General features: G+C 39.3%; 1 protein-coding gene across 1 annotated transcript in view; it reads left to right on the top strand.

Annotated features, from left to right (window-relative positions):
- LOC101018793 (zinc finger protein 676) overlaps positions 1–16,105 on the top strand; it is a 38,934-nt gene extending 22,829 nt beyond the window's left edge. Inside the window, exons 3-4 of the mRNA XM_031660326.1 lie at positions 2,075–2,170; positions 14,140–16,105. Of these exons, the coding sequence (XP_031516186.1) occupies positions 2,075–2,170; positions 14,140–15,992 (1,949 nt within the window). The 3' untranslated portion in view covers positions 15,993–16,105. The remainder of the gene's footprint in view (positions 1–2,074; positions 2,171–14,139) is intronic.
- The last annotated feature ends 381 nt before the right edge of the window (positions 16,106–16,486 follow it).

Below are 16,486 nucleotides of genomic sequence, written 5' to 3'. Positions count from 1 at the left end.
GGGGTTTCTACTTCTGTTATTGCAGGGGGTGGCAGAGACCAATTCTCTCCTGTTTCCTGCTTAGCAAGTGGCCAATTCTCCCCTTTCTTTTGCTCATTATTTTCAATAGGCATTGTCGGAGGAACAAATAATCTTTTTAATTCTTGAGACTCAGAACCTGACTCCTGTTGTCTGACAGAATAAGAAGGAGACAGCGGCAGTAGGACTGTGCAAACCAAACCCCCAAGCAGACAAAACAGAAGGGTCTACTTTAAGACCTTTTTGATGAGCCAATTTCAATCTGTCTCCTACTCTATTCCAGTTTTCCTCATTGATAGTGCCTGCCTGCAGAAACCATAAGTTATGCTTAATAACCTCCTGCAGAAGCTTAATGCCTGTGAATTAACTTGAGCTCCAGACTGTCTCAACAGAACTTTAAGCAACTGCACATAACGTGTTTCTTCAACAGACAAATTCTGCTCATGTTACCTTGATTCAGAAAGTTCCCATTCCCAGTATTTCTTTAGAGCACTGACCTTATATCCACTGCTGGCAGTTTTGTCCCGGGGTTCCCGTTCATCCGTTCAATTTCACTTCTGCTCCAGCAGACCTTCTTCATTCACATCCTCGAAGTCCCTGTGTTCGGATGCCACTTTGCTGCAGACCTTATTGGACTGAACAAAGGAGGACGAATGTGGGAATAAAGACAAAGACAAAAGAGTATATTTGGAAGAAGGGGTCAGGGGCCTCTTTGCTTCTAGTATAAGGGCCCTGAGCCTCTATAGCGCTTCATATTTATTGAATCAAGGAGATAGGGAGAAGGGGGAGGTTGTGGTCAGCTGCTTGACTTAGTGCAGGCCTGCATGACTCCATTCTTTGAACAGTGGTCTCCAGATGTTACAGTAGATAACCTCAAGAAGCATGGCACCAGGGAGTGACTGCCCTCAGTGTACCTTCTGGTGGCAGGAGCAGAAGCGAGTTTGCCCACATTTTGCATTCATGATAAACAGTTTACTGTTTGATCATATAGCCTCCAGTGGAATACTGAGTGGGTCACAACCCTCCGGTGCTGAGTGGGTCACAACCCTCCGGCTTTCAGCTCCCAATACCATTTCTTTTTTGTATAATTTCTTTTTGATAATTTATGCTTACAGATTTCTGTTTTCAAGAAAATCATGGGGATTTTTCCATATAGAAAAAAATTTCAAGATGTTTCATCTTGACCTGAACTTACCACATTTTTGAGCTGATCTGTGTCCTTCACTTTAGATTAATGGTAATTTCAAATGTTTACTGGCAGCCACCAAGTTTTAATTCAGTAGTATCAGGTGATAAAATTAAGAACCTGCAAAATTAGAGTATTTTCTAAATATTTAGAAATTTCTGTTACTGTTGGGGACCAGCTTCAACACCACCTGTAGGGTACATGAAGTCCAGTGGCGATGAAGAAATGAGAAGAGTCAGGTTAAGAGTGCATGAAGGGTGGGGTGCCAGGAGGCCAGTTGCACTTTTGGAGGCTGCAAAAGGCATCAAGTTCTGGTCTCCACACTATTTATTGAGTACAGTCACTTAGGTCTAAGAAGCAGATGTTCAGGGGTGAAACGGTGAAAGGGAGGCAGTGTGTCATACACCTAATCTATAGTAGTGGTAGTTTGGGTAAATTTTCTTTGTGCTGAAGCAGCATAAACTTAACTACTGATTTATTCTTTAACTTATCAGAGAGCAGCTGTGGGGAGTGGGCCTAACTGGGAGCCAGCATATCTGGCCACATTCCAATGCTTCAAAGGAGCATCTTTCTCCTTGAGCACGGTGTTTATAAGTAAGAGAGCAGGTCACGCTGTGGTCATGGGAACGTGACGGTAGTAAGGAGGCTTTCCTCAGAGACCTCCTGTGTCTTTCCACAACTTATTGTCCCATATTTTTGTGGCCAGTTTATACAGGCACCCCATAAACCTTTTTCCCAACGTTTTATAGTTTAGTATTTTGGGATAAATGTATTAGAATATTCTATTACATCCTCTTTACTGAGCACATTACCAAGTTGGTAGTTGGAGAATATGAGCAAGATGCATGTTGTTCATTTTTAATAAAACAGGTATTGCTGCCTTTAAGCCAGACCTGATCATTTTTCTGGAGCAAGGAAAAGAGCCCTGGAATGTGAAGAGACATGAGATGGTGGAAGAACCCCCAGGTAGGTGAGAATGAATACAGTAGACGACATGCATGAGAGGTCCAAGGTCAAGGAGAAAGCCGTCCTTAAAGTGATACGGAAGCTGTGTTCCAAACTAAATAGTTTCTGGAAAGCCTAATTTTTATTTTTATTTTTTACATTTTCTCTCACACAGGGGCATCTTCTGTCTTATGCTTTCAAAATTTCTAAGAATTCTTTCCCTTCAGTAATCTTCAAGTTTACAGTGACAGCCAAAGTACAGTTCGTGGCGTACAAGAGAGTGTACAATCTGACTTTTGTTTGTTTGTGTTTGTGGACACACAGATATCTGCATAATTTTAAGATACTTCATGTTAAACTATCTTTTACATTCTCTTTTTCCATCATCTCTGAAATGTGAGACTAGTGGTTTCTGTATCATTAGGTTTTTTTGGCTCATTTTTCTGCACATTTCATCCTGTTTTTATTACTATAGTCTTTTTTTTTTTTTTTTTTTGAGACGGAGTTTCGCTCTGTCGCCCAGGCTGGAGTGCAGTGGCCAGATCTCAGCTCACTACAAGCTCCGCCTCCCGGGTTCATGCCATTCTCCTGCCTCAGCCTCCCAAGTAGCTGGGACCACAGGCGCCCGCCACCTTGCCCGGCTAGTTTTTTTGTACTTTTTAGTAGAGACGGGGTTTCACCATATTAACCAGGATGGTCTCGATCTCCTGACCTCGTGATCCGCCCGTCTCGGCCTCCCAAAGTGCTGGGATTACAGGCTTGAGCCACCGCGCCCGGCCTATAGTCTTGAAATATAGTTTGAAAGTATAAAGTATGATGTCCTGCTTTTTTCTTTTTCTTCAAGATTGCTTTGCCTATTCACTTTCTTGTAGTTTCATGTAAATTTTATGATTGCATTTGTTATTACTGTGAAAAAAAAACTGTAATATTGATAGAGAGTTCTTTGAATCTGGAGATCATTTTGGATAATATGGCATTTTAACGTTTATTCTTTGAATTGATAGACATAAAATATATTTAAATTTGTTTGTGTTCTCATTATTTTTCATTGATAAATATTTCACTTTAAAACTTTTTCAGCTCCTCAGTTAAATTTGTTCTCAGATATTTATTATTTTAGTGCTATTGTAAATAAGATTGTTTTCTTCCTCTTTTATCAGATAGTTTAAGTGTATGGAATCATAACTTGTATGTTAATTTTATATTTTGCTGATTTACTGAGTGTATTTATTGGTTTGAAAAGGTTTTAATGTACTGTTTATGGTTTTTTGTAGAGAACATTGCATGATCTACAAACAGCAACATTTTACTTATTTGTCTTCAATTTAAATGACTTAAAAATTTTTTTGACTAATTTTTCTTCCACATCAAGTGTTGTGTTAAAATAGAAGCATTGACAATGAGCACAGTATACTTTTGCATTGGTGTCTGAATTTGAAGGAGTAAACACCTTTTAAAGTTTTTATACGAGGCCGGGCGCGGTGGCTCAAGCCTGTAATCCCAGCACTTTGGGAGGCCGAGACGGGCAGCTCACAAGGTCAGGAGATCGAGACCATCCTGGCTAAAACCATGAAACCCCATCTCTACTAAAAAATACAAAAAACTAGCTGGGCGAGGTGGCAGGCGTCTATAGTCCCAGCTACTAGGGAGGCTGAGGCAGGAGAATGGCGTGAACCTGGGAGGCAGAGCTTGCAGTGAGCTGACATCGTGCCACTGCACTCCAGCCTGGGCGACAGAGCGAGACTCCATCTCAAAAAAAAAAAAAATTAGTTTCAAAGGATAAAAATCTTTTGTTGGGCCTCCAGCGGAATAGAATGCCCTCTGGGTTTGTAGTAGAGCGGGGTTGTAGCTTGGCCACAAGGCAGCTGGCTCTGCACTAGAGTTGGCTTATTGGAAGGGGCTTCGGTAATTGTAATTCCCATTTTATTTTTGGACAGAGTAAATATCCTTCAGGACTTTGCTCAGTAGGGTAGACGGTAGGGCAGGTTTCTGCAGTCAGGTCTGCATATGGTGGGCTTTATATTAGGATGTGGATTAGTATGGCTTTCACCGAGTACTAGAGAGGATTTCTGAGGTCACTGTGGGTTTCTACATGGGCAGAAGTGGCCATGAACTGTGACTTAGGAAGCTGGAACTGCTATTAGGACCACAGTAAGGACCAGGGTCTGCCGCCCTGCCATCATGGGTCTAAATGGATATCTCTCTCCAGGCTTCTGAAAGACCAAGACCTCTCACAGACTGTGGCTGGGAGGAGTTTGGGATGATTACACAGTAAGTTCAAAATTCTCAGTGGGGCCAAGTTGGGTGGGACATTTTCTGGTCTATAGTCAAGAGCAGGGATCCTGTCGTTTGCCACCTGAATGAAAGCTTGCCTTCTGAAAACGGTGCTCCTCAATCTTGGGCTTTAGCAAAGTTTCGCAATTCCCTCCCTGGATCTCAAAGCTCTCTTAAAGGTACTTATTTTTGAGATGGCGTCTCACTACATAACCTAGATTGGTCTTAATTTTGGCCTGAAGCCATTCTCCAACCTTACTGTACCATGTAGCTGTCATTACAGATGTTAACCATGATGCCTGGTTCTCTCATTAAGACATTTTTGTCATGGATGACTGACAGACTTTCTTGGTGTTGGGGGTTAAGCAAATAGGAAACCTTTTTCTTTTTATCTGTTTCTAAGAGTGTAAATGCTTTATATCTATCTATCTCTTACAATCTTTGTCTTCTTGTGGCTGACTCATTTCATTTTGCATAATGTTATCAAGATTTATCTTCACAATTGGTAGAATATTTTCTGCTTTTTGAAAACTGAGTGATACTCCAGTATTTTTGTATTTCACATTTTATTTACTGAATGATTTGGTGACAGAAATTTGCATTGCCTTTACGTATTATTGCAGTAATAATTATTGCTCTGTAAATGACTCCTCATATGACCATGTTTAAGTATATATATGTGTTGCATTCTATTTTATTAGTCTAATTTTTCATCTTTATACCAGATTGTTTTAATTCTGTAGCTTGGAATGTCTTTTGAAATCAGGAACTTTAATGCCTACAGCATTGCTTTATTATTATTATTATTTTAAGATTGTTGGGTGCTTTATTGTCTTTTGAGATTCTATATACTTTTAGGGTGCTGTTTCTATTTTTTCAAAAATGCAATGAGAAATTTGATTAAATTTCATTAAATTTGTAGAACCTCTTTACAATATTAACATTACAACCTTTGCATAAGACCATGCTCGAGTGTTTTGTTAAATTCATATATATATGTATATATTTTTTTGTTTGTTTGTTTTGAGACGGAGTCTCGCTCTGTCACCCAGGCTGGAGTGCAGTGGCCGGATCTCGGCTCACTGCAAGCTCCGCCTCCCGGGTTTACGCCATTCTCCTGCCTCAGCCTCCTGAGTAGCTGGGACTACAGGCACCCGCCGCCTCGCCCCCGCCGCCTCGCCCGGCTAGTTTTTTGTATATTTTAAGTAGAGACGGGGTTTCACCGTGTTAGCCAGGATGGTCTCGATCTCCTGACCTCATGATCCGCCCGTCTCCGCCTCCCAAAGTGCTGGAATTACAGGCTTGAGCCACCGCGCCCGGCCCTTGTTTTTGTTTTTTTGAGATGGAGTCTTGCTCTACCACCAGGCTGCAGTGCAGTGCCATGATCTCAGCTCATTGCAACCTCCACCTCTTGGGTTCAAGCAATTTCCCTGCCTCAGCCTCCCAAGTAGCTCGGACTGCAGGTGTGTGCCACCAAGCCTTGCTTGTTTTTTGTATTTTGGTAGAGACAGGGTTTCACTGTGTTGGCCAGAATGGTCTTGATCTCCTGACCTTGTGATTTGCCTGCCTTGGCCTTCCAAGGTGCTGGGATTACAGGCATGAGCCACCGTGCCTGGCATATTTGGGTTTTTTTTTGATCGTTTGTTTGTTTTTCAGGTTTTGTTGTTGTTGTTGTTGTATACTCACATTCGAGTTTAGTCATAGAAAATAATTCATAAAATTTCAGTTTTAAAAAATTTGGTGAGACTTCTTGTTTGGCCTAAGAGATGGTCTATCAATAAATATATTGTATGAACTATTGAGAAAGGTGTGTACGAGTGCTCTCTATACCTCTGTCAAAAATAGTTGTTTTATACCACTTTTAATTAGTCTGTTTCCTTATTGATATTCTGTTTTGATTTTTTATTATAATTTAAATTCTGGGGTACATGTGCAGAACGTGCAGGTTTCTTACATAGGTATACACATGCCATGGGGGTTTGCTGCACCCATCAACTCATTATCTACATTAGGTATTTCTCCTAATGTTATCCCTCCCCTAGTCCCCCACCCCCTGACAGGACCCCATGTGATGTTCCACTTCCTGTGTCCCTGTGTTCTCTTTGCTCCTCTCCCACTTACGAGTGAGAACATGCTGTGTTTCAGCTTCTGTTCTTGTGTTAGTTTGCTGAGAATGATGGTTTCCAGCTTCATTGATGTCCCTGCAAAGGACATGAACTCATTTTTTTTTTTATAGCTGCATAGTATTCCATGGCATATATGTGCCACATTTTCTTTATCCAGTATATTACTGATGGTCATTTGGGTTGGTTCCAAGTCTTTTCTATTGTGAATAGTGCTGCAAAAAACATACGTGTTCATGTGCCTTTATAGTAGAATGATTTATAATCTTTTGAGTATATACTCAGTATTGGGATTGCTGGGTCAAACGGTATTTCTAGTTCTAGATCCTTTTTGCCCACTTTTTGGTGGGGTGGTGGTTTTTTTTTTTTTTTTTTTTTTTTTTCCTTGTACATTTGTTTAAGTTCTTTGTAGATCCTGGATATTAGCCCTTTGTCAGATGGATAGATTGCATAATTTTTCTCCCATTCCGTAGGTTGCCTGTTCACTCTGATGATAGTTTCCTCAGAGGCTCTTTAGTTAATTAGGTTCCATTTGTCAATTTTGGCTTTTGTTGCCATTGTTTTTGGTGTTTTAGTCATGAAGTCTTTGTCCATGCCTATGTCCTGAATAGTACTGTCTAGGTTTTCTTCTAGGGTTTTTATGGTTTGGGGTGTTACATTTAAGTCTTTCATTCATCTTGAGTTAATTTTTGTATAAGGTGTAAGGAAGGGGACCAGTTTCAGTTTTCTGCATATGGCTAGCCATTTTTTTCAACACCTTTTATTAAATAGGGAATCCTTTCCCCATTGCTTGGTTTTGTCATCTTTGTCAAAGATCAGGTGGTTGTAGATGAGTGATGTTATTTCTGAGGCCTCTTTGTTCCATTGGTCTATATTTCTGTTTTGATACCAGTACCATACTATTTTGGTTACTATAGCCTTGTAGTATAGTTTGAAGTCAGGTAGCATGATGCCTCCAGCTTTGTTCTTTTTACTTAGGATTGTCTTGGCTATATGAGCTTTTTTTTCATTCCATATGAAATTTAAAGCAGTTTTTTCTAATTCTGTTAAGAAAGTCAATGGTAGATTGATGGGGATAGCACTGAATCTATAAATTATTTTGGGCAGTATGGCCATTTTCATGATATTGATTATTTCTATGCATGAGTATGGAATGTTCTTGCATTTTTTTTCTGTGTGTGTGTTTTGTTTTTTTTTTTTTTGAGACGAGGTCTCACTCTGTTGCCCAGGCTGAAGTGCAGTGGCTCGATCTCAGCTCACTGCAAGCTCTGCCTCACAGGTTCACACCATTTTCCTGCCTCAGCCTCCCGAGTAGCTGGGACTACAGGCACCCGCCACCACGCCCAGCTAATTTTTTGTATTTTTAGTAGACACGGGGTTTCACAGTGTTAGCCAGGATGATCTCGATCTCCTGACCTTGTGATCTGCCCGTCTCGGCCTCCCAAAGTTCTGGGATTAGAGGCATGAGCCACTGCGCCCGGCCATGGAATGTTCTTACATTTTTTGTGTCCTCTCTTATTTTCTTGAGCAGTGGTTTGCAGTTCTTGAAGAGGTCCTTCACATCCCTTGTAAGTTGTATTGCTAGGTATTTTACTCTCTTTGTAGCAATTATGAATGGGAGTTCACTCATGATTTGGCTCTCTATTATTGATGTATAGGATATAGGAATGCTTATGATTTTTGCACATCGATTTTGTATTCTGAGACTTTGCTGAAGTTGCTTATCCACTTAGGGAGATTTTGGGCTGAGACAATGGTGTTTTCTAAATATACAATCATGTCATCTGCAAATAGAGACAATTTGACTTCCTCTTTTCCTATTTGAATATCCTTTATTTCTTTTTCTTGCCTGATTGCCGTCACCAGAACCTCCAATGATGTGTTGAATAGGAGTGGTGAGAGAGGGCATCCCTGTCTTGTGCCAGTTTTCAAAGGGAATGCTTCCAGTTTTTGCCCACTCAGTATGATATTGTCTGTGGGGGTTGTCATAAATAGCTCTTATTATTTTGAGATACGTTCCATCTATATCTAGTTTATTGTGAGTTTTTAGCATGAAGACTGTTGAATTTTGTTGAAGACCTTTTCTGCATCTTTTGAGGTAATCATGTGGTTTTTGTCATTGGTTCTGTTTATGTGATTGATTATGTTTATTGTTTTATGTATATTGAACCAGTCTTGCATCCCAGGGATGAAGCTGACTTGATCTTATTTCTGCCTTCATTTCGTTATTTACCCAGTAGTCATTCAGGAGCAGGTAGTTCAGTTTCCATGTAAGTTGTGCAGTTTTGAGTGAGTTTCTTAATCCTGAATTCTAATTTGATTGCACTGTGGTCCGAGAGACAGTTTGTAGTAATTTCTGTTCTCTTCCATTTTCTGAGGAGTGATTTTAGATGTGGTGCTGAGAAGAAAGTATATTCTGTAGATTTGGGGTGGAGAGTTCTGTAGATGTCTATTGGGTCTGCTTGGTGCAGAGCTGAGTTCAAGTCCTGGATATCCTTGTTAACCTTCTGTCACATTGATCTAACAGCAGGGTATTAAAGTCTCCCCTTATTATGTAGAAGGCTCAGTCTCTTTGTAGGTCTCTAAGGACTTACTCTGTGAATCTGGATGCTCCTGTATTGGGTGCATATATATTTAGGATAGTTGAATTGATCCCTTTACCATTATGTAATGACCTTCTTTGTCTCTTTTGATCTTTGCTGGTTTAAAGTCTGGTTTTATCAGAGAGTAGATTTGCAACCCCTGCTTTTTTTTTTTTTTTTGGTTTTCATTTGCTTGGTAGATCTTCATCCCTTTATTCTGAGCCTTTTGTGTGTCTCTTCACGTGAGATGGATCTCCTGAATACATCACTTTGATGGATCTTGACTCTTTATTCAATTTGCCATTCTGTGTCTTTTAATTGGGCCATTTAGCATGTTTACATTTCAGGTTAATATTGTTATGTGTGAATTTGATCCTGTCATTATGATGCTAGCTGGTTATTTTGCCCATTAGTTGATGCTGTTTCTTCATAGTGTTAATGGTCTTTACAATTTGGTATGTTTTTGCAGTGGCTGGTACCAGTCTTTCCTTTGTATGTTCAGTGCTTCCTTCAGGAGCTCTTGTAAGGCAGGCCTGATGGTGACAAAATCTCTCAACATTTGCTTGTCTGTAAAGGATTCTCACCTTTACTTATGAAGCTTAGTTTGTCTGGAAATGAAATTCTGGGTTGAAAATTCCTTTCTTTAAGAATGTTGAGTATTGGCCCCACTCTCTTCTGGCTTGTAGGGTTTCTGTAGAGAGATCCATTGTTAGTCTGATGGGCTTACTTTGATGGGTAACCCAGCCTTTCTTTCAGGCTGCCCTCTACCGTTTTCTTTTCATTTCAACCTTGGTGTATCTGACGATTCTGTGTCTTGGGGTTGCTCTTCTCGAGGAGTATCTTTGTGGTGGTCTCTGTATTTTCTGAATTTGAATGTTGGCCTGTCTCACTAGGTTGGGGATATTCTCCTGGATGATATCCTAAAGAGTGTTTTCCAACTTCGTTCCATTCTCCCTGTCACTTTCAGGTACCCCAATCAAACATAGATTTGGTCTTTTTTTACATAGTGCCATATTTCTTGGAGGCTTTGTTCATTTCTTTTTATTCTTTTTTTCTCTAATCTTGTCTTCTTGCTTTATTTCATTAAATTGATCTTTAATCTCTGATATCCTTTCTTCCACTTTATCAATTCAGCTGTTGATATTTGCGCATGCTTCATGAAGTTCTCATGCTGTGTTTTTCATCTCCATCAGGCATTTATGTTCTTCTCTGAAGTGGTTATTCTCATTAGCAATCCATCTAACCTTTTTTCCAAGGTTCTTGGCTTCCTGGCATTGGGTTAGAACATGCTCCTTTAGCTTGGAGGAGTTTGTTATTACCCACCTCTGAAATTTGTCAAATTTGAATTTGTCAATTCATCAGACTTATTTTCCATTCAGTTTCGATTTTTTACTGGTTCTGAGTTGTGATCCTTTGGAGGAGAACAGGCATTCTGGTTTTTGGAATTTTCAGCCTTTTTGCGCTGACTTCTCCCCATCTTTATGGATTTATCTACTTTTGGTCTTTGATGTTGATGACGTTCGGATGGGGTCTCTGAGTAAACATCCTTTTTGTACATGTTGCTTCTATTCCTTTCTGTTTGTTTGTTTTCCTTTTAACAGTCAGGACCCTCTGCTGCAGATCTACTGGAGCTTGCTGGAGGCCCACTCCAGAACCTGGTTGCCTGGGTATCACCAGTGGAGGCTGCAGAACAGCAAAGATTGCTGCCTGTTCCTTCCTCTGGAAGCTTTGTCCCAGAGGCCACCCGCCAAAGGCCAGCTAGAGCTCTCTTGTAGGAGGTGTCTATCAGCTTCTACTGGGAGGTGTCTCTCAATCAGGAGACACGGGTGGCAATCAGGAGTCTCAATCAGGAGACTTGAGGTGGCAGTCTGACCCTTAGCAGAGCTTGAATGCTGTGCTGGTAGATCCGCTTCTCTCTTCAGAGTTGTCCAGCAGGGATGTTTAAGTCTGCTAAAGCTGCACTCACAGCTGTCCCTTACCCCAGGTGCTCTGTCCCAGGGAGATGGGTGTTTTATCTATATTCCCCTGACTGTGGCTGCTGCCTCTTTTTTCAGAGATGCCCTGCCCAAAGAGGAGGAATCTTGAGATACAGTCTGATCTTGCTGAGCTGCGGTGGGCTCCACCCAGTTCAGTCTTTGTGCTTTCAAGTTTTGTGCTCGAAACCCAGGGACCTGGTGTCATAGGCACCGGAGGGAATCTCCTGGTCTGCAGCTTATGAAGACCACAGGAAAAGCACAGTATCTGGGCTGGAGAGCACTGTGCTTTATGGTGCAGTCCCTAAACCCTTCCCTTGGCTAGGAGAGGGAGTTCCCCAACCCCTTGCACTTCCCCAGTGAGGCAACGTCCCACGCTGCTTTGGCTCCTACTCAGTGAGCTGCACCCACTGTTCAACCAGTCCTAATGAGATGAACCAGGTACCTCAGTTGGAAATGCAGAAATCACCCACCTTCTGTGTCGATCGCACTGGGAGCTGCAGACCAGAGCTGTTCCTATTCGGCCGTCTTGCCAGCCTCCTCTATTTTGATTTTTATTACAGAGAGTATAGTATAATAATATCCTACTATAATTATATTGCTCTCCTTGTGTTTCTTCTATTCTGTCAGTATTTGATTTATATATTTGTAATCCTGTGTGACGCGCGCGCACACACACACACACACACACATATTCAAAGTTTTCACAGGTTCCCAGTTAATCTATTATTTTTAATGTCTTTCTTTGTCTCTTTGGAGTTTCACTGTCAAGTGCATTTTATAAAATATGAGTCCTTGACTAAAAATTTAGCTTGTGTAATATTATTTTGACTTATTCTACTCTCATTTGATTAATATTTGCATGAAATGTCTACTTCCATCTTGCCACTTTGAGCCTTTTTAATATTAGATTTCAACTGACCCTTGTAGAAAGGCAAGTTGGTTCTTGATATTTAAAATATTTAATAGGCCATGCACAGTGACTCATGCCTGTAATCCTAGCACTTCAGGAGGCCAAGGTGGGTGGATCACCTGAGGTCAGGGGGTCCGGACCACCCTGGCCAACATTGTGAAACCCCATCTCTACTAAAAATACAAAAATTAGCTGGGCGTGTTGGTGGACTTTGGTAATCCCAGCTACTTGGGAATCTGAGGCAGGAGAATTTCTTGAACCTGAAAGGCAGAGGTTACAGTGAGCTGAGGTAGTCTCATTGCACTCCAGCCTGGGCGACAAGAGTAAAACTTTGTCTCAAAAGAAAAAATGTTAATAAATCTATAAAAAATCTGTTGATTTGAAAGTTAATTTTCCATATATTTAAATACGTTTTGGAAAGTGAAGGCATTACTTTTATTTTATTACCTATTCTATTTGATTCCTCCAGGTTGTCCCTCATTTTCTCTCTCTGTCTTCCTTTCTTTCTTTCTGATTTTTGTATAGATATGCTTTCACTTTCTTATTTTTCTTTTGTATATGTATATAGTTTTTATGTGTGTGGTATCTTGGGGATTACATAAAACCTCTAAAAATACAACAACATATTTTAATCAGGTGAAAAATTAACTTTGGTTGCATAAAAAATTCTTCCTGATTATGTCTGCCCTTAAATTTGTCTCTGATGTTGCTAAGTTTATCTATTTATGTTGTATATTCATTAACAGATGTTTATAATAATTCCTATGCTTTTATCTCTCAAATGGTAGAGAATAATTAAAAATCTTTTCTGTACCATTAGAATAATGCTAGAAATTCAATTTTTTGTATGTGCATGTCTTTTCTAGAAAATAATGTATTTTTATATGATTAGGTGTTGTTTTCTTGCATTATGTTATTTTCAGTGGTAAGAACTGCTTTCGGCATGTTTCCTATGGAAGACATATGCAGTCCCAATGTACTTCTTAAGAATTTAGTTATTTTGAAAGTTTCTTTCTTTTGTTTGTTTTTTCCTACTAGGCACGACAGATTTGCTGATGGTATTGTTCTCACTTGTTTGCTATTTTCTTTTCTTTTTTTTTTTTTAGGACTTTGACTATATCATGCAGTTCTCTTCCGGCCTGCAAATCTTTTATTGACAATTCACTGGTTATTTTTGTTCTTATCCTCATTTTTCTGATTTTCTATACTCTTTTGTTTTCCTATTTCACTCACCGAATGTTATTCAGTTTTTAAAATTAGTGTATACATTTTAATGGTTTCTTTATGAAAATTTTATAATATTTTTGATGAGATTATATTGCCCTATTTTGTATAGATTGTAATCTTTGAGATTTGGATATTTAAAAAGGCTACCTGTCACAGAGTTTATAATGTAGCTTTGTCCTGGCACAGTCAGAAAATAATGATCTTGGCTAGAGATTATGTGGGTCTCTCAAACGTCTTCAGATTTGTCTTGTCTGAAATTTTGTGTTTAGTTTTAGTTAAGAGAGATTATTTATGTTTCTTCTGAAAAGTAATCACTTGGTACACCTGTTCTCTCTCTGCAGCACTGCAGTGCTCTGCTGCAGTGCATTTACCTTTGGTCTCAGCAGACTCAAAAGTGTCATTTCAAAGTATATCACCATATCTGTCAGCACTTTTTGTCGTGGGAGACAGAAACCAGTGTGTGGTAAGGACCGTAGAAGACAGAAATTAAATCGTATGTGCCAATATTTTACTTTCCTTAAACAAACAAACAAACAAACAAGTTGACAATTTACTTCTGAAGGGACTAGGTAATATTGAGGAGCAGAAAGAGTTGTATTGGGTAAATTTAACAAACTTTTCTTTTTTCTATGTGGCTCTTTGCATTGGGCTTAATTCAGGCACTGCACACACTTGACTCATATATAAATTATCCTCATATGTATTTTGGTCTGTATGTTTTCATTACATTTATATGTCTATGAAGAATTAGGGCCTGTGTCATTTGCAATGTCATCTTGCTTATGTAGTTTGAATAATTTATAGGTTAGATTTGGAAACTATATTTTTCTGAGTCTAATAAGTGGACTAATTTGTTGTTTTTATTTCTTTTCATTTATATGTTCTCATTTTGCTCAAGACCTTTGGCCAGAGCAGGGCATAGAAGATTCTCTCCAAAAAGTGACATTGAGAAGATATGAAAAATGTGGACCTCAGAATTTACAGTTAAAAATTGGTTGTACCAATGTGGATGAGTGTAAGGTGCACAAAAAAGGTTATAATCGGCTTAACCAGAGTTTGACAACTACACAGAGCAAAGTATTTCAATGTGGTAAATATGCAAACGTCTTTAATAAACGTTCAAATTCAAACAGACATAAGACAAGACATACTGGAAAGAAATTTTTGAAATGTAAAGAATATGTCAGATCATTTTGCATGCGTTCACACCTATCTCACCATAAAAGAATTTGTACTAGAGAGAATTCCTACAAATGTGAAGAAGATGGCAAAGCCTTTAACAGGTCCTCAACACTTACTTATTATAAGAGAATTCATACTGGAAAGAAATCCTACAAATGTAAAGAATGTGGCAAAGCCTTTAGTAAGTTCTCAGTCCTTAGTAAACACAAGGTAATTCATACCAGAGAGAAACTCTACAAATATAAAGAACATGGCAAAGCCTTCAGCTGGTCCTCAAACCTTTCTAAGCACAAGAGAATTCATGCTGGAGAGAAACCCTACAAATGTGAAAAATGTGGCAAAACCTTTAAGTGTCGCTCAACCCTTAGTTATCATAAGAAAATTCATACTGGAGAGAAACCCTACAAATGTGAAGAATGTGGCAAAAGCTTTAGTGTGTTCTCAAGCCTTACTAAACATAAGGTACTTCATACTGGAGAGAAACCTTACAAATGTGAAAAATGTGGCAAAGCCTTCAGCTGGTCCTCAAACCTTACTAAACACAAGAGAATTCATGATGGAGAGAAACCCTATAAATGTGAAGAATGTGGCGAAGCCTTTAAGTGGTTCTCAACCCTTTGTTGTCACAAGAAAATTCATACTGGAGAGAAACCCTACAAATGTGAAGAATGTGGCAAAGGCTTTAGTATGTTCTCAATCCTTACTACACATAGGGTAATTCATACTGGAGAGAAACTCTACAAATGTGAAGTATGTGGGAAAGCCTATAAGTGGCGCTCAACCCTTAGTTATCATAAGAAAATTCATACTGGAGAGAAACCCTATAAATGTGAAGAATGTGGCAAAGCCTATAAGTGGCCCTCAACCCTTAGTTATCATAAGAAAATTCATACTGGAGAGAAACCTTACAAATGTGAAGAATGTGGCAAAACCTGTAAGTGGTCCTCAACCCTTAGTTTTCATAAGAAAATTCATGCTGCAGAGAAATCTTACAAATGTGAAGAATGTGGTAAAGCCTTCGGCTGTTTCTCAGTCTTTAGTAACCATAAGGTAATTCATACTGGAGAGAAACCCTATAAATGTGAAGAATGTGGCAAAGACTTTACTACGTTCTCAATCTTTACTAAACATAAGAAAATTCATACTGGAGAGAAACCCTACAAATGTGAAGAATGTGGTAAAGTCTTCAGCTCTTTCTCAGTCTTTGGTAACCATAAGGTAATTCATACTGGAGAGAAACTCTACAAATGTGAAGAATGTGGCAAAGTCTATAAGTGGCCCTCAACCCTTAGTTATCATAAGAAAATTCATACTGGAGAGAAACTCTACAAATGCGAAGAATGTGGCAAAGCCTATAACTGGCCCTCAACCCTTAGTTATCATAAGAAAATTCATACTGGAGAGAAACCCTACAAATGTGAAGAATGTGGCAAAGGCTTTAGTACGTTCTCAATCTTTACTAAACATAAGAAAATTCATACTGGAGAGAAACCCTACAAATGTGAAGAATGTGGCAAAGCCTTCAGCTGGCCCTCAAGCCTTAGGAAACACAAGAGAATTCATGCTTGAGAGAAACCCTACAATTGTGAAGAATGTGGCAAAGCCTTTAACTGGTTCTCAACCCTTACATAAGAAAATTCATACTGGAGAGAAACCCTACAAATGTGAAGAATGTGGCAAAACCTATAAGTGGCCCTCAAACCTTAGTTATCATAAGAAAATTTATACTGGAGAGAAACTACAAATGTGAAGAATGTGGCAAAGCCTTTAGTAAGTTCTCAGTCCTTACTAAACACAAGGTAATTCATACCAGATAGAAACCCTACGAATGTGAAGAATGTGGCAAAGCCTTCAACTGATCCTCAAGCCTTACTAAACACAGGAGAATTCATACTGGAGAGAAACCTTACAAATGTGAAGAATATGGCTAGCCTTTTCACTGTTCCTCAATCCTTACTAAACATTCATGTAATTCATACTGGAGGGAATTCCTACAATTGTGTGGAATGTGGCAAAGCCTTTAACCAGTCCTTAAGGCTTACTACATATAAGACAACTTACAC

The sequence above is a fragment of the Papio anubis genome, chromosome 20 (assembly GCF_008728515.1).
Source record: "Papio anubis isolate 15944 chromosome 20, Panubis1.0, whole genome shotgun sequence".
In the NCBI taxonomy this organism is placed as follows: domain Eukaryota; kingdom Metazoa; phylum Chordata; class Mammalia; order Primates; family Cercopithecidae; genus Papio; species Papio anubis.
This window is presented reverse-complemented; position numbering and strand designations above follow the sequence as displayed.